Below are 19,386 nucleotides of genomic sequence, written 5' to 3' on the forward strand. Positions count from 1 at the left end.
ATTTCTCTAACTATTTCCCAAACTTCCAAAGTATCTTTCTCGTTTGTACGTAAAACGTTACCATAAAATTACTAAACGAATCGCAGGCAGCGCAGCGAAAATTAACCAGGAAATTTTCCAATTAACAGTGCACAACAATTTGACGGAAACGCATTAAATGATCAGGGAGTACCAACAGAGCGGAACGTTGGAAAGTTTCCGAACTAACGTAATTACCATGCCTTTGAATTGCTGAGAGCCACGGCATTTGAACCCGTCTCGTGCAGTCCGGTTGTATCTAATTTACGTGATCTTTATTCCACCGATCGATCTTCCGGATAGCGAGGTCATTTATTACTTCTACAAATGTATTATTGGTGTCGTTTATTCCTATTCAAATATTTAATTCAAGCAAAGTCCTATGACCCATTAAGTCTTTCTAACTATACTTTTATATACCCCACAAATTAATTGAAAATTTACAAAATTATCCGAATAATTTACTTACAAGTTGGTAATATTTTAAGAAGCAGTCCAGTAACACGCATTGAAAGTACCAAAACATTAGACGCGTGCAATTCACGAAGCTATTAGTGTTTTATCATTAATTGAGCCACTGTTGGAAGCGGTAAAGCTTCTCCTTTGAAATGATTTTTGGTTTAAGTCGATCCGATTTATGTAAAGGGGTAATTGTTTTAATTTCACTAGCTCTGTCTCCGTCTGACGCGTTGAACGGACCTCTCCCTCGCACGTGAGTCGTAGTATTTCCAAGAATTTACTACGCACTGTTTACTATTTACACGCGCGGTCATTGACCTCGCGACGTCACAGTAAAAAGTAAACAAACACTTCGAAGTCTTATATCTTCGGAACTAACCACACTATCGACTTAAATGAACACTCGTTTTAAAGGGCGCTTCATCCACTATTCGACGAACATAACAGCTATTATCATTTATGCTGTCTTCTATGTTTATTTTGTTATTTATTCTGACGTTTTACAGGTTGTTCATCCTAACACCGATGTTCGAGGTATTTACACTAATCTGACAAAAAAATATTTGGAATTCAAAGAGTACTTTGAGAAGAACAAAGTGCAATAATAAAATTGCATTTGAAAAGCGTAAACTAAGCTAAATTCGAGTATATTTGCTATCTCACTCGTTTCTTCGTACAATAACAATCCGACTCATCTCTATTACTCAAACTAATAAAAAAAAAAGGTGGTGAAGATGCTGATAGACCTCTGTTAACCTAACAGCTCAGCGACAAGATTCTACAGTACGTATATAATCCATGTAAAATAGTATTTATTGCTATTAAAAATGTCCAGTTCTTTATATAAATCGTATTTTATATATTTCCCCTCAAACCTCTATTATACGGTGAATCTCGATGATGCCGAATAATCAAAGTTCCCCAGTGTACATTGGTTTCGGTGTAGCTTTGTTGCTGTGCTACCGGTGTAAAAATTATGTTTCAAGTTCCTGAAATCTCGAAGCCATAGATCCTGTTCGATAGGGCGGGGGGTTAATCGAATTCCGAACATAGGCCGCAGTGTTTGCGCAGCCGGGTCATCGGATATCTTCGGTTTGTCGCGGGCCACCGGTGAAATTGACCGCGTAATCATCCGATATCGACGCTTTACCGAGCGCGTTGTAGGCCGTACTCGCGATATTTATACACAATCTGCGACACACGCCGTCGTCCCGTTCATCGAGCGCATTTTATGCCCGTTCCCGCGCACAAAGGCCGCTCGATAGCCGTTTCCATGCCGCGGACTGGTTCTTCCCATTCGATGGCTCGGATGCACTCGGATCGGGTTTTGTTGCCGCGAAAGAATCCAGCGCCGCGGTTTTACAACGATTGGATCGATGCTTGCGAAGATACGTTGCAAATGGATTTTCCTTTTCACGTACCGGGGGCGAAGAGAAGTTCCATGTTTTGTTCGAACGTGTGAAATCGATCGAGGTCAGTGCTTTTTTTTTTAACCGTCGTCCGCCATTGGGGTCAATCGAGCAAGTTTATTAACGTAGAAACTGTTCGAAATTTCGACCATCGTGCTGGATACACGATCATACACTTAGAATTAAATTATTATGAAAAAGGTTCGAAATATTTGGAGGTTGCAACAACGTTTGCTTTAAATTACTTGGCGTTTCTGACGTCTCCAGAAAGCGTTCTTCATTTAATAAACCTTCATAGGAGGAAATGGAGTATCGTTAGATCTAACTATAGCGATGGCCAACTTATGACATCATCATTTTTTACGTTTTGACTGGAACAAGATGGTGTTCCATCAATCAAATTTTGTACAGTAGTTAGAGGTACGTTCTCTAATAAATTGAATAACTCTTTAAGCATGACAGGACGAGGCAGAAAAGTGCAGAAAGCAGATAATAGTTATAGATGTTTGTCAAGTTGAATTTTTAAACTTCATTTTCTAAAAAACGAAGCTCCATATGAATAAATTATATTCTAAACTTTTGATTTAATTTTTCACGAGAAATCGTCCCTTACCCGGTTGAACACTATATGTATATTTCTTCGTATCTGTTTCCTTTTCAATAAATATTAAAAAATAATTCTTGTATCTACTTTTATTGTTATATGTAATAATACGATAATTACATATTGTACATATGTAATTATCGTCATTGTGTAATGGAGAAAGGGCGCCTAAAATGATTTCTTTTACGGTTTAGCATCTTCTAACGAAAATAAAGTAATCGTTTCTTTTACTGCCATTTTATTCTATATAAAAACTGAAGTTTATACAGTATCGGTTGCATAGACTTTATCGTCAATGTCGAGGAACAATAAACGAAAGAAAGTTTCAACTTTGAATATCTTGAAACAGGATTCGACAGATAGGCCCTTATGTCGAATCACTCCTCATTTAGACCTGAAATCGAAGTTTGACGTTAAATAACTGCTTAATAAAATACCCGATTCGTATGAAATTTATTAACTTTTATCAACGCTACTCGAAGAATTTTTTTAGGCAAGAAAAAAATACATTTAGCATTGTTTTGAACGAAATAAATATATTTGTTACCTTCGTTTTGTTTGGGATGTAAGACAATGTAGATTAGAGACTTGATAAAAAATATTATATAAAAATTTGTACCTTTTCATTCAGACCATCGTTAGAAACTTCTATCATCTTTACATTTTGCCTTGACAATTTGAATTATTTAATAATAAACCAGAAATTAAGATAAATTAATAAAAAGGAAATTATTATTATTACATACTAATGATACAAACATAATCTCCATTACGTAAATGTAATTTACTGGTTTATTATGAAATATTTTGAAGTATTAAGTACAAAGCATAATTTTGATAGATATCTCAGAAGGCCTGAATGATAATCTCGAAATACTATTAATTTGGAAATATAAAATAAAATGATTATACGTAACAGAAGAATCAAGTGATACATAGTAAGAAAATATTACTTTGTCTCCAATATTTTTACGTGGCAATTAACAGAATACTAAATAATGAGATATAAAATAAGTTCCAAATAACCAGTAGCTAAAACTATTTGAGATTTCCGTAATGTCCTTTTAGAAAATGATTTAAATATGACTTACGTAGTCATTTACCTAGTACGTATTCTACATTTTCCAAAACAAACCCACACTCATTTTAAATTCAAAACCAATAACATGGAGAATAACCTACACAAGCTATTACATTTTCACTTCTCTAAACCCACACTTATGCTTCTTCTTCAAGCCTTATACGAGACTCTTAGATGCTGCATAATATCCGTCCAATGACTGTCCTCCAGTCTACCAATCTTTCATAAAAATTGGATAAAAACTAATGCTCCGACTGTCCTAATTTTAGTTCAAATGAGAACATCGTAATAAATGAAAAAGAAAAGTAATTGTTGAGATGGGTATCTTTTGTTACCTGTATATATATTTCTGTTAATCGCGAAGAAGTTTTTTGAAGCTGTTACGTAAGAACTTCACAGTTTCTTTGTCCTAAAAGAACTTGTAGCCACGTTCTTCGGAAGGTTTAACAAATTCGCGACGAGTCCGCGAAGGATTGTTTTCGCTTTTCGAAACGGATCGATCGCCGAGAAAACGACTCGAGCGATTACACAGCGCCAGAATTAACGATTCTTTTAAATTCCCGTTGTTCCGCCGACAGATTGACCGGAAGCCCCGCGGTGAAACAACGGGGTTCTCCAGTTGCCAAGGCGAAACACTCAAAGCCACCCAAGTGTCCCATTAACCACGCTTATTTTCGCTCGATTGAGCCTCAGCTTGCCATTAGCCCCGGTGTAACATTATTACCTGTAACGAGGGAAGCACCTGGTTTCCAGTATCCAATATGCAAAATGCAGTTCACAGTGTAAAGTGGACTAAAATAAACTCCCATTGCGATAAATTGCTTCTCTGCATCCGATACGCGAAATGCATACTGCAAGGATGTGATAGATACCTCGAACACTTCCGGAACTTGTTTACCGATCTGAACGTGAATCGAAAGCAAGAAAATGTTTCTTGACATTATTTTTGAACACAAAATTCGCGTAAATTAGAGAATTCGTTCGTTTATTTTTGTGTCAAATAACGTTGTCAATTCTTTGAACTCAGAAATGAAGGGAGTAATATAGAAAAAACTTAATTTTTATTTATATCAATGATATGCAAAGTAGCTAGAGAAAACAGGTACGTGGTACAACGTTTACAGTTTTAAAACCAATACGTAGTCTATTTTTCCTTATCGTCTGCTACTACTTTTAATTTACTTGGCACACTTTCTATTAACCTATGGACAATTTCTGGTTCGATGTTGTACCATTCGTGCTATATGCTAATCTGCTATTCGTGAATGCCCGATGACCGAGTTTCGTTTTTCGCTAGTCTCCTCTTTTAAACCCGATCAGAAGTTCTCAATCGGGTTTGAATTCGGACTCCGAGCTAGCTGTTCCATCGAAGAAAAACTCTGACTCGTTAGCCAGTTTTTTCTACTGATTCAGCTGTGTGTCTAGAATTACCATTTTGTCGAAGTACGACATTTTCTCCTTCTTCATAACGAATTTAGTACCTACTTAATGCCTTCAATATGTGTAAAATAACCCCAGCAGATGATGAAACACCTTTTCATTGTTTGTTCAATATCAGACAAAAATATTGTACATAGTGCCAAAATGCATTGCAGAAGTTCTAAGTGCTAAAGAATTGTGGACGAAATACTAGCAGGTTATATAATAAAAAAATTTTATTGCTAAGAGGATGATGCAAAACTGCAGCAACGAATCTTTCTTATTGAGGGCAAAAGAAAATATTGTTTACAACTTTAAAAAGTTGTTAATGATACCTTCATTCGTCCTGAAAGTTTCTGTTATGTTTACTTGTTGTGTAAACTTAAAACTAATAACTATCAGTTATGCTCTTCACTATAGTTTGAAAACCACTTGATTAAAGTAAGGTAAATACATGCCCCCATTATTGGACGCATAAGAATATTGATTGTTTAAAATTAATAACTATTTAGTTATAAAACTAGATACTTCAATGTGTCTGAAGTTTTATAACTAAATTAATTTTTAATTTTAAATTTAGTTTTATAGCTAAATTAGCTCTGAAGTGTTATTTGGCTGTTTATACGAAAATTGTACTGAATATTGTATTCGATTTCGTGTCCCCTTTATTAACCGGCTTGCATCATTTACTGACCATCTCGATTATTTATTGCAACAATATGTGCATGGAATAAATTTTTGATAAATTTGCATTTAGTAATATAATAAGCAAATATTGTTAATATTTCATGAAAATTGTACATTTTACTGTTTATTATATTTTGTAAAATTCTGTATTTTAAATTCTATATTTTAATATTAAACTACTATCTTTTTCTGATATTGTTTTCTTCTTTTCTTCAATCTCTCATTTTCATTATCATTATAATTATTTATTATAATTTTGATAAATTGGTCAACTTTTATGCAAACGATCAAGTCATAATTTATGTGTTGGATACTTAGAAATATACTAGCAAAAGAAAAGAAATAATTTAGTCAAGTATAACATTCACAGCTTTTGCAGGACGTATTCTTCCTGTTATTTTTTCAAAATTTGAAACGTAATTTAACTCGAATAATAAAATTTATTTTTAAAACGCTGATAATTGTATTGTAGTAAGTCACAACGTAGGACGCATGTATGCATCGCTAGCGCTCAAAGGGTTAAACAAAACATAGTAAATAAAAGGCCGTTAATGAAGGGTCCGGTCAGTAACGGAGTCACTTATCATACGTATCGTAGAATGCATGCGTTTGGCAAACAAGACACATATTCTCCAGGCACGTAAACGAAAGGGAACGATAAAGGAAGAGTGAAAAACCTTCAGAGTTGACGCTTACCCCTGAATAGAGAACGAGTTGGGTATCCCATCCAGGCTTTCTCTGCTCACGTCGTCGACCATGGCGACTTTCAGCTGATGCCCGAAGCTTGGATTCACTAGGTCTTCCCTGAAAGCTTCGCTACGGGCCGTAAGTGCGCCGCTCGTCTGTGGCGAGGGTGTCGCGTTACTACGATCCCCGTCTATGCCGTCCTTGCCCTCCTCGCCAATCACGAGGACCTTCTCCTCTTCGTTGTAGATCTTGAAGTAGGCGATGGTGAGGTATATCACCGAGATTATGAAAGACGGTATCGGAATCGCCATCGCGTACACCAGATTCATGTACACCTGAGGGGAACACGTCGCACGTTTCATCACGGACGCTGATCAATGTATCAGTGTAAAACAGTGAACGTTGCCTTTAGTCACGATTCTCATAAGGGGAGCCTCAAATTCGACCCTCGTCGAAATTGCGCAGAGTCACGTACTTGCGAATAATTATAAACTCTCCAACAGTTTTTTCTGCTTCTTCTCATCGACATTTTCAAGAATCAATCATGCCAAGATTTACGGTTGGATAATAAGAAATTTTGTACACGAACGGCTGTTTGTTTTCATTTGTATGTACTGTGTGTTTGCGAGAAGTTGGCTAGTGGGATGGCACAGGGTATAGGGGAGTACCTTGCTTGCTCCACCTATCCCCACTTTCGGCCAATAGCGACTGTGGCTCATCGAACTTTAAACTAGAGTGGGGAACCAATCAGACCCGCATTCCTTTCGCTAGTCAACTTCTCGTGGACGCACAGTACCTGCTCGATAATGTAAAACAAGACTAATAGAGTATACAACGTGTCCCTCGAGCTCTGTTCATTTATATATCTTGATTATTTCAAAGAATGCGAGAAAATGTTACTTACAGAAATTGTAGAGTTTAAGAAAGTACATAATGTGGTATAAATGGAGACGTAGAGAAGATGTAGAGGTCAACTTTGTTTTAAACACAGTATTACAAGCTCGTAAAAGATATTTTTCAAAGATTTGTGAAGCATTTTAAAATACAATTTCGTGAGAAACTTTTGTTTATCATTTCTCCAAATCACACAAACGGTGTCTCCAACTTTTGATTCATTGCTATGAGAGATATAGAAACGTGGACGAGTTTATAATTATTCACAGCACTGTATACCTGCAACAAGGGTAATTTTGAAAGAAGTAGGTAGACAACACTGAAGAAACTCTCTAGTCTGGTACATCCGTGCAATAAAACAATTCCATCAGAGCCTATACGACTAACAATTCTTTGTCACGTCAAATTTAGTTGTGGAAATTTTTTCAATTTCTTTTCTTAACAAGATTAATTATTATATTATTATCAATCTTGCTTAAAAAAAATAGAATTGCAAATTTCCCAAAATCTCGATTTCAGTTGAAGCACAACCATCCGAAGGATAAAATTTGACTCAATTAACATCGAATAATTAAGTGTAATGAGAATGAGAGCCGACGACCTCGTTTGTATGAAATAATTAAATCGTAGAATCCCCGATTGAAAAAAAGTTATACTCTCGACGAAACTATTTTTTAAAATACATCCTATTTCTGACATGATATTTCGTTGGTGGCGTCGGGATATTACGGTACACCTCGAGGGTGTCGTTAATTTCGGAAATTGACACACGTAGCACTCGGAGTGACAAGCTTTTCCGGCAGATCCGCGATGCTATCGTCGTTTTATAATGGCTCGTCGGGCTCGCGCGGATTCAATTCCAGGGTGGAAAGCGTGGGAGTGAGAAATTTTCTTTTCTTCCGGACAGAGGCACGAGTTTCATCGGGCACGATGGTTTCCGTCTTTGTCATCGGGGCGCTCATACAGCCCGCTTGAAATGCATTGTTCGTCACCGTGCAGGCGGCCACGTTTCCGTAAACGTAACGGAATTCCACTGTGCCTTGCACCCACGCCGCCGGAAAATCGTTTTCCACGCCGAGATGCTACTGGATCGCTGTTTCCATTCACGCCCCTTTCGGCGCGCGGTTTCTTTTCGCGTCGCTCGTTTCAATATGCATCGTCGCGGTTTACAATTAGCGGGATTAATTTCATCGTCCTAAAATTTTATCACGACTGCCTCGTCGGCGTGGCTCGATCGACGAAACCGTGAATTTCACTGCCTTCTCCAATTAATATAATACTTGAAAATTATTTGTTATTATGTGCCATTATTATTTCTTTCCTCACTTTACTTTTTAAGATATAATTTAACTCTGGCATTGAAAACAGTGTAAAAATTGATACTTTATGTAAGAGATATTTGAAGTAATTTAATCTCGTTTTTGTGCTAAGGTGGAGAACATTATTTTGTTCACTCTGCATACATTTCGTTTTTATTTTTATTTAGTTAAAATATGATTGATAATATTTTTTCAATTTGCTCGAATGAGATTGACTAAAATATAATTTTAACTGTAATTTTGTTTAAATCAAGTTCGAACAGATCAAGCTAAATTTCTTTCTAGTTATTATAATAATCAAAGGAGAAAAACACCTGACATAAGCAAATCGTAATACCCAAAATTGTTTATCATAATTCGAAGCAACTTCAGAGAAATTAGACTTAGTCCTTAACACTTTCGAGACGGTCTTTATTTAAAGAAAATAAAAGAGGTATTGTACTTTTCTAATAGTTCAGACGATGTATCTATTCATGTCGATGCACAGCCTCAATCAACAAATTGGTATTCTTGATTTACGTCTTATTAAAAATTGTTCTGTAAGGTGGCCAAACACCCTGAATATAATAGCAAAAAAGATGTTTCAAAAAAAAGAAATAGTAGATTGACAGCATCTACTGGGACGTATGTGTTCTAATAGTCTCGAAATGGTTAATCGAGTCAAATATTTTTTTTTCTCCATGTTTTGAATATTCGAGAAAAAATGAATAACTCTGTGCAACTGTATTCCTCAGTTTCTTGTTTACTCTCTTCGCATTTCGTCCATGCTTTCCGTAATAACTTCGCGGGACTTGAAAAGGCTCGCAATTGTCTACCTGCATCGTCGTTCTTTCTTCCCATTCAAGCATGCAACGCAATCTCCGTCAATTACTCGAGCTCGCGACTGGCAGTCTTTGTGTCCCAATTAAAGCAGATACGGATCTCCGTTAATAATGAGCACTGTTACGTACTTAACCATTTACGGAGGGGACGCTTTTGGCTGCATAATGCACTCTGGCCTCAATAGGCACCTGCAGTATCGATTCGTGTTCCGACGTTCCTGTCGACAGTAAACTCGCACAGAAGTCACACACGCGGAGACCACTTTCGCGTGACTTGTACGTAGAAACGCCAGGCGTAAATCGACGGCGTCTAGAACGCGGTAACCCGGTTACACTCGATAGCAAAAGGACACGTCAGTGCGGAGAGATTCGATTTTAATCCTTGTCGATTGCTGTAAAGCCGATTTCGCGGTGTCGTTTATCGACCATTATCTCTCCACCGATGTAACCAGCCTTGAAACGTCCATTTTTCGCGTTGTCGATACATCGGTACCTACTTCAATGATAGACAGTCGACATAGAAACAATGGAAAAAGTTTGAACAAATATGTACTTTATTTGTCCATATTACCAAGTTATAACCATTTCTATATTTCGTTACTGATTCGAGTTGGGCAGATTTTATTCACAGATTTCAAATTCATTCGTAAATTATAATTCAGGTAAGCAAAAGTTTAAAAGTGAATCTAAAATTTTTATTCACTCTTCGTGTTAATGAAAGTTGTCAACTCAAAAGTGCTCAATAATTCTTGTGTTCTTTGATTTGTATAGATACTGTTTTCTAATCCTTGAGATATTCCACATACAGTAGTCCCTCGCTTCAAGACCGAATCATTCCCCGGTACTAGCGTGTGACGCCATCCCTGCCACTGTTCTTTTCCCTTTAATGCAACAAGACCATCGAGTTTAGTGACTGGTTCCAATGAAATTTTACGTTTTTATATTTTGCATTCCATTTTTTTTGGTTTTATTCAGATTGGTCTTAATTGTGTGTAAACCGAAGTCTGAATCACGCCAATCCATTAATAATATTTGTATTTCTTATTGATAAATATTTTCAGCTTTGTATTTAAACTCCTTCTCAGAACAAAAAATGTTTAATAGTTTAGAATAATCGAAAATTAAATATGTTTTGGTAGTTGAAGGTTGAGACTCTCAACACATATTTCGCTACTTTTAGGAAAGATGAAGTCGTGTCGTTGAAATGAAATCGAGATTCGGGAAATAAGATCGTAAATATGAAATAACCATCTCAACAAATTAAAAGCTGTAAACACTAGTATTTTTCTACGGTTCCTCAATGGATGAACCCCGTCAAGAAATCGGCGAATTAACACGTTGACTGCCAGACCAAACTCCTGAAATTGTCCACGAAAACGAAATCTTGTTTCTAGACAATTGGAAGCTAGCATACTAAAAATAATTTTATACAGCCTCGTTAAAATTCAAGAGTCTTATCTAGATTTATTTTCTGTAATATCCAATCTTGAGAATTCATTTTTTTAGCTCCTTAGAGGAAAATCATACCATCTGTATGTGGGTGATGTAGCAGTCAATGTGTTAAGGCAGAGCTCGATACATTTTGGATAGAGTGTTTTAGTTAGAAGCTGCGTTTGTGTCATATTTCACTGATTGATCGAATTAAGGGAGTATTGCTGTCTAGAATTTTGAAGAAACCTATTTTTTTTTTATTTCATTTCCTTAAAGCATGTGACTTGAAAAATATGTATAGAAAACCATTATATTTTTGTATATTTAATTTAATTTGTTTTGTATAAGTATATGTTTGTTGTATGTACAAGTTTTCTTCCTCTTTTTGAAAATAATTTAAAGTGTTCTGCTTTAATTTTAGTAATTAAAATTTACCAAATTACAGTGAAGATTACAAAAAAATCGAAACATTACCTATTCTTTTGTTTTTGGTTTAAAATTAGTTCTTATGCACTTAAAATTGCTATAAATTTCATCAGCCCCTGAGTAGGTACTCTTTCTTGAGATAATTTATTTTTAGATTACTAACATTAATACGAATATAGAAAGAAGAAGCATTTTCATCCAGGTTCTTATTTATCTCAAACTAGACAAAAATTGATTTTTTATTTTTGTTCTGTATATACTCGTTACATTGTGAATTGGCTGAAATCGTAGAAGCCGATGGAGCATCTGTTTTAGAAGAGCCATTAAACAAGAAGTTATAACAACCCCATTTTTCAATGTTCATGAACGAAAAAAATACTGTACACGCTTATAAGATAAACCTATCTGGATAATTTCGTTGCAAAATAGCCTTCCTATCATTGAAAAAAAAGCCATGAAACGAACCGAAAATGTGACAGTCTAGACAGCAATAGCCCCTTAAATGCAAGAAAAAAAAGGATTACCCTGGGGGGAAATGATGCGAAGGGCAGAATAAAGCCAACTGAATTATACACGCGAGCACCTCGTGTGGCCGAGTACAAGGCTTCACGCACAGCAACAGAGTGTAAAGCAGACACATAGAGAGAAGATAGAAAAGCTCTGAGACCTGCCACATGTCGAGGTCGCTGATGACTATCCCGGGATCCACTTTCGAGTAGTAACAGCTAAAGTTCTGCCCTATGTTGGCGTACTGCCGGTAGAAAATACTGCAATTCAGCATTGGAGGGTATCCACAGCCTTTTACGTTGGGGAACAGCTTCGCCCCGGTGAAGTACCACTCGGAGTCGTTGCCCATGAGACCTGCGAACTTCGCCTCGTTATCGTCCAGCCGCGGCACACGTCCGCGGACAGATTTCCATACGAGGGAAAGTGGACATTGTTAGAGCGTCTCTAGCCCAGAGTACGCTCGGGCCCGGGTTTGTTTGAGTTTGACGGTTCAAACGACGATGAATTTTGCTCTTTCGTTAGCGGGACGCGCGACGCGGTTACCGCCCACTCGTCGCGGTCGCTCGGTTGTGGTTTCCCTTCGAATCTGTCGCGACACGTTTCCGTGAGCAATTCGTCGATGCTTAAAAACTACGTCAAACTAGAATCGATATTTACAACTCGATAGAGACGCAGGTCTGTAACTTTACTGTTTCCTTTTCATCCGAAGACTTTGAAAGTAAAGATTATTGTAGATCTCTGCAATTTACATTTAGAAACGTTGAGATTCGTTTGAATTTCAACTGAATTTCATCGTGCGACAGCCGGAGTGCCAAGTCGACGCTTTCTTTTCTTCGCCTTTTCTCGCCTAGTCGGATCGACCGGAACGCCGAGTGTCTGCGAGATATCGAGTCGCCCCTCCCTGAATTGCGAAAACCACTTCCGAGCAGTTGTGTGTTCGAGCATAAATCGACAGAGAAAAGAATCGGGTTTCGAAAATACTTATTTTCGTCGATTTGGTCTCCGTCGTTGAACTCGGTTGAAATCCAAATGAATTTCATAGTCTCTGAATGTACGTTGTGGAGAAGAGAACACCAGATACGACACCGTAGGACGTTGCCCTATACCTGTAGGGAAGGGTTTCAGCAGTCCAGCTTCGTCGTCCTCGGCGAAGTCATCGTCAAGGTCTTCGTCGTAATCGTACTCCCTGAGGGAGCGTTCGTAACGCGGTTTGCCCATCGTCGTGCTGTCTTCGTCATCCTCGACACCTCCTACCGCCCCGCCTCCCTCGCCCTGTCCATCGATATCCTCGGACGTGTTAGTCGGTAGCTTGTAGTTGACGCGTATTTGCGTGCAATCGTACAGCTCCTTGGTGCAACCCTCTCTACAGGATGTCCATGAACAGTTGCTCGTACCTGGACTCAACGGATCGTTCATGGACTTCGTGATCGAAGAAATTCGTTAACGACGAGATTTACGGGAAGACAAACGAAGATTCCGGGTGACTATCACGACAGAGATCGATGCACATCGAAAAACTACGGCGACGACTAATGTTCGAACGTGTTTTAGATCGATGATCGTTTGGAGCGTCGCTCGAAGACGATAACAATCCGTGGAACTCGAGAAGTACTCGAATATTGTTACAGAAGAGAGGACTAGAACTGTTTGATCCGAGATGTTGGAACGTCTTCATGAAAATTGTATCTTATACTCAACGGTGAAAGATCACTGTAACATTTCGTTGGAACGTGTCTCTAACGGTGTAGAATTCTAAATGCTTGAACCAGAGCTTCGTAAATTTTGTGAATCGTTAATCTATACGTTGATACGAGCACAGAGTAAAATTAGCGTCACCGATAAGACAATATCAGTTCGAGTTTTCATTCATTTCAAACAATTCTACACCAGTCTACACCAGTTTACACCAGTCGTGTCATATGTTAAAACTCGTAACTGCGATACGCCACAAAGAATATTTCGAAAGCAACGGTATAATGATTGTAATTGTTCGTCGATCTATGAAGAGCAAGTGATTTTTCGACGTGCATCAACGCGCGAAGAAGGTGTCACGATCTCGAGAACTGTGCACGTAAATCGTTTAGTAGTTACGCGCTAGACACAGAGGCAAAGTTGAGAGAAGAAGAATGCACGAGTGACTTCCTCGAGATTCCCGAAAACAAGAAAACTGTAACAAAGTTTTGAACGTGGTCCCTGAGGCAGGTTACGAAATCCTTGCCCTGACCTCGCCTTCCTCCTCTAAACTTTAACGGAGGAAAGCTCCAACAGCGATGTAGTTGACATACCGGGTCACACTTTTGGATAACGTCCAATCTCCCGGGTCTCCATTTTAGGATGCAAATTGTTAGGATCCGTTCGCTAATTACTCTCGTAGTAACTAATGGCTCGGAAGAACATATAAGACAACTCATAAAATGTGACCTTAAAATAATGAAAGAAAGAACTACTGTAAACCGTTATCTGTTCTATCGATTTGTTTTCAGGATATACGATGTTTTTTTGAACACACGGTTTGCAAATAACTCGAAACTAAATATAGGATAGCAGTTTGCATGAATTTTCTTTTATTATTTCTGCTTCTTTCATTTTTAATTCATTATCGAAGTTATATTTTATAGTATCATCCCGTGTGACTGCTACGAGGAATCTTATAATTTATTAACATTACTAGAAATTCTTTTTGTTATTTCACATGTGAATGTCTTTGAAAAATAATCTTTTTCTTGCACAGAAACAGAGAATTGGAAGAACTTTAATAATTTAAAAATGATAAAAAAGAAGTAAAATGATGATTGTATACCACAATATGGCCTTGAACTTAGGAATTTTAAATCAGATAGTGAAATTCCGTGTAAATATTAATTATTGCAGCGTCACTGCATCATGGATAATAATTCAAATAATTAATTAAGCTTAGCTTGCTGACACATTCCACGTGGCAGTGTACACAGTCTATCCTCGTGCATCTTCTTTCCTCTGTATTCGGTCTCCAAAATCCTGTTCCCGTTAAAATCCTACTACGAAACATCAAACAACGAATAATTGCACTCGCAACAATTATTTCCGCTCGATTGCAGTGAAAATTGTTTACTGGACGAATAACATCACCATGAAGTGACACACATTTGAAAATTAAACCTTCGAAGTAGCAGTTTGTATAACAAAATATTCAAAATAATTTCGTTAAAAACAGAAAAATTAAACAATGGAATTGATAATTTTTATAGACATATGAAATGCTTGAATCGCTTTTGTAATTATTTAAATAACATTTTTAATTATGTTTCTAGTTCTTTCGACACACCGAAGGAATTGCAAATTGTCTACTTAATTTATATTTTGCATTCGCGTGAATTATAGCAACGAACAAAGTAACTGCGTATTCAAAGGCTTAATGTATGTGCATAGATACGTGTAAAGTTGTACAAGAGCCATATAAGTGTTAACACGAAAATTGCGTGCTACACATCGACGTCAAATTGGAACCAGACGAATATAATTAGCAGAAATTTCAGAAATGATCGAAAGTGCAGAAGGGTGGTACAGAAAGAGGAATGACAACCACGACAATTAATAGATTACGAACACCAACAATAATCAACAGGGATCGATTCGGAACACCGCCACTCAACATTCACACACAAGTTTCGAGGTATTAATTATAAATTCAGTATATATACATTAAGAAAGACTACATGCAACCAACACCAGATTTTATGATTATTCTTCGAACCATTCAGGAATTTATAATAATGAATTGTAAAGATCCAAATAAATTACCAATGTAAGCACTTAGTATTAAAATAAATTTTCGATCAATTCAAACGAAGAAACTTAACCACGTGTTTCCCAGACCTATATCTCGCAAACTTTATCATTTAGTTTGTTCTCGAGGTTAGCTGTTATTGCAACTGTTGGACTTATTCCAACTTTTCTACGAATTTTAAATATTTTCGAGGTCGCATGCAAGAGAAAAATACGTGACTATTTCCTTGTCTGGATATAAGTACAAGAGAACTCGAACAATAAATTTCATTTCACATTTCGCAGTTCATTTAACAGTCAATTCATACAAATGATTATAAATAGTTTGAGAAAATTTTTCTATCTTATTATTATTAAATATACAATGTTCAGAAATTGACTATGTGATGGGGGAGATGTATCAGAAAAAAATTCTTTTGGAATTTTTTATTACAGTCATGTGTAATAGAGCATAAGAGATTATAAAACTCAATATTTCATTTTTCTAATATCTCTTATAGTTTCAGAGATATCAAACACATGAAAGGGGTAAAAACACCCTTAAAACCGTTTTTAGGTTAAAATTCAAAACAGCAATGTGATTAGGTCGCACTCAATTTGTGCAAAATTTTAAATTTTCTCGAGTGTAGTAATGACCGCATAAAATACCACTGTATAAACTTTGATGCGTGACAGTTGAAAAATTGCTTCGCCATTAGGTCAAACATTTTCCAATTCTCGACCTAGATGCTTCTATAACTGTTTATATTTCGCTCTATTTGTCATCCGTTCTAGTACCCGGTAAAGTATTGCTCTAAAGCGATGACGAACATGCAGCCACCCGTAAATATTTCAAACAATCCGTTCGTTCCCATTAATTCGCACAATACCGTGCACGACACGCGTGAAATTAAGCCGTGCTATCGTTCGAATGATTGAGAAAGAAACCGTGTGTCATCGGACGTGTGCACACACGTGTAGCGACAAGTAGATGTCTGAGTACTCTATCGCGGAGAATACCAGCACCCTACAGCCGCTGGCGTTCGACAGAGGACTTGAAGTGTAAGCACGATGGTGACGAAAGAACGGAGGGGTTGCACAGGGAGCAGGAATACGTTTGGATCGCTCGAGACCAGCTCGAATACCGTGAATACAAAGACACCAGTTGCGCCGATCTTAGCCCGTCTCCGTCTAGTGGCTCTTTAGTGGCTCTATTACATCGATATATCGATAACGTCGTCGTTTGCCGTGGTTCTAGGCGACGCGTCCAATTTACGGCATCGTTCCTTATCGCGATGATTTCTATCGATCCCCGGAGAACGGACCGCTAAAGTAATCTCGCGACGGGTGCGTCGAGAATAATTTTTAAAAATTTATATCGAGCAAGAAATTTACGAGAAATCGGTTCAAAAAGATCCACGATCGTCTCGGGAAATAAGGAGCGAAACTGGATACTCTTTGGAGAATTTTCGAAAATATTAACACTGACTTGGATACACGATATTGTATAATTAGAGTTGGGTAAATTTTATTTACGAATAATGCAGATTTTTCTGTGCACGTTAAATTCAGATTGTACTATTTTTATTGATAGAATTGTTTGGTATTTTATTTTTGCATTTGTTATATGTAAAACAAATGGAAATTTTAATAGATACATTTGTATCGATGCATGATCAATGATATTATTTTTAACGTTGACGTGCATAAAAATATGTATGTAGGACAGTGAAACCCCGATACGCTCGGATATTTCCGATGTGACCGATTTTTAACGAGAAATAAAATTCTCTGCGAAATAAATATACGGTGGACGTCGTCTGTTTCTGTATGTTTGGTGTATTATGCTCGTAAGTGTTGATCCTCCAAACATACCGATAATGTTCTGCGTGGTTTGTTCACGTACGTATTGTATCAGGAACGAAACATCAGAAAACATTTGCGATGATATCGTAGCAACGTGGCGATAATCGATCGCGTGTTTCATAGTTATTAAATATTTAAACGTCTTCTACAGTCATGCGTTACCAATGATAATCGATAGCGCGGCTCATAAATAACAAACGATTGTTTAGAAGAAGGATACAGGTTTTTCTAGTTTTAAAGCACAAAGATTGTTCGGTAAAAGAAAGAGAAGAGAAGAAATTATTAATATTCTGATATACTTTGTTAGATTCCAAACTAACTACCTCGTTGAAAGGATGTATAGTTGATAAGATAATTGATTGAGACCGTGAAAAAGGTATAAATGTATACTGAATTAGCAAAATTTTACTTTCGATTAGGAGAAATAGGAATAATCTTTTTATACAAGAATGTATGTGTCTATGTAACGAATATTTAAACTGAAATTTTTGCTATGTACGCAAAGGAACAAAGCAATAATCGGGTAGGTCGAAATGTAAAATAAAAAAGTATCTGTAGTGTGCAGTTAAGTAGTAATGCGATCAACTGGAAGATACAAAAGCGTAATTCACACGAGATTACAGAGATCATGGATTTTGCTTTTATGTACGTTTTCCAACACCTTACCACGTTATTTTGATCTGTTAATATTTTATATTTTATATTACAACATTAAATGTGACTAATGAATGGTTCGTTACGATCACATCCAACTCCATAGAATTTAATATTGCAAGCATCGAGTAATTTAAAAAATTAAATTTGTTCACTATTACTGAAATTAAGGCTCATCAAAAAGGAAAAAATTTCTATAATGTAAACTAATGTTGCATTTTTTAAAACGAAATATATTCCAGATTACTGACAATTGTGATGTAATTTATGTACAAATCTTTCCGTTTATGCTTTATTTTTCGTTCCAATGAATCTCGTAATCGAGTATCGAATGCTTCGCGTTCAGCAACGACTGGCAAATGCAATTTTCGAGTAAATGTAATTTCGAAGATGTGGACAGAGACATTTGGCGCCAAATATTATGACTGTTGGGTATCGGGGCATTCGAAAAATTGATTGACGAGCTGAAAGTACGCCTGGTTGGCCTGTCATAGGCGACGTAAACGTTTCGCGTACGAGAAAACCTTCCCGCTCTATCGATCTCCTTTCTGCGTTGCGTCACCGCTAATTAAATCCCGTTACAATTAAAATTAACACCCCTCGAATTTGGCGCAAATATCCCTGGAATCGAAATCGAAGCGAAAAAATAGAAACGAAACGTTAAATTGATATTTCTTTTTTCGACTAAACTAACGTAATTAATTCGTCTCGTTCGTTTTCCTCGATTACGCAACACGCAATCGTAATTTTCGCGATGAAACGTCCCGTCACCGTTCCATATTTTATTTGCATAAAATCGATGTTACACACACGTTGCTCCGACTTTGTATACACTCGATCCTTTTCTCTCTTTTTTATTTAAATTACGTGGGTATCCCAACAACAAAATCGATAAAGTGTCGTGGCTACGGGGTCTACGCGGATAAATATGATGGATGCTTTATCCTAAGTAAACAGCGATGAAAGTAATATCGAATCAAAGTAATATCGCCTAAATTGAAACGCCAAACGTTTACCAACGAAACGAACAGTCGTAATGGTGGAACCGTAGATATTCGAGTTGCACAAACAAGCGCTTTGACAACCACTTATTAACGCTGTCGCGAGCACATAGTGTTTTATGTTCGTATGAGCAGAGATTTCGACGAATAAGAGGAGGACGTGCGCACACAAAACTCGAATAGGCTCTATAGCTTAATGATTTCTCGACTTCGAAAAAAATAAACACGACTGGAGAAATTAAAACATTATTTCCATGATTCTGTGTTTCGCGTATATGGAGATCGATTTTTGCAAAACTAGAGTCGCGTGTTCTCTAAAGCGCCACGGAACATTTCTGCGCTTTTCATTCATATACAGT

The 19,386-nt window shown here is 37.0% G+C and overlaps 1 protein-coding gene across 5 annotated transcripts in view; it reads right to left on the minus strand.

Annotated features, from left to right (window-relative positions):
• LOC122400395 (cilia- and flagella-associated protein 298) overlaps positions 1-19,386 on the minus strand; it is a 131,886-nt gene that overhangs the window by 14,377 nt on the left and 98,123 nt on the right. For 3 of the 5 annotated variants that reach the window (XR_006259349.1, XR_006259350.1, XM_043401843.1), the window contains exons 3-5: positions 12,869-13,156; positions 11,923-12,116; positions 6,374-6,699 (exon numbers count right to left, since the gene is read on the minus strand). The exons of 1 other annotated variant lie outside the window; for it this stretch is intronic. Coding sequence is in view for 2 of the 4 variants with exons in the window: in XM_043401843.1 (XP_043257778.1) it covers positions 6,374-6,699; positions 11,923-12,116; positions 12,869-13,156 (808 nt within the window). In the remaining 2 variants the exon portion in view is untranslated. Of the gene's footprint in view, positions 1-2,762; positions 2,885-6,373; positions 6,700-11,922; positions 12,117-12,868; positions 13,157-19,386 lie in introns of those variants that run through there. One more of the 5 variants, XM_043401844.1, reaches the window with a different exon arrangement.

Source organism: Colletes gigas, unplaced genomic scaffold, assembly GCF_013123115.1.
Source record: "Colletes gigas isolate AHSC1104 unplaced genomic scaffold, ASM1312311v1 Colletes_gigas_Sc00017, whole genome shotgun sequence".
Classification (NCBI taxonomy): Eukaryota; Metazoa; Arthropoda; class Insecta; order Hymenoptera; family Colletidae; genus Colletes; species Colletes gigas.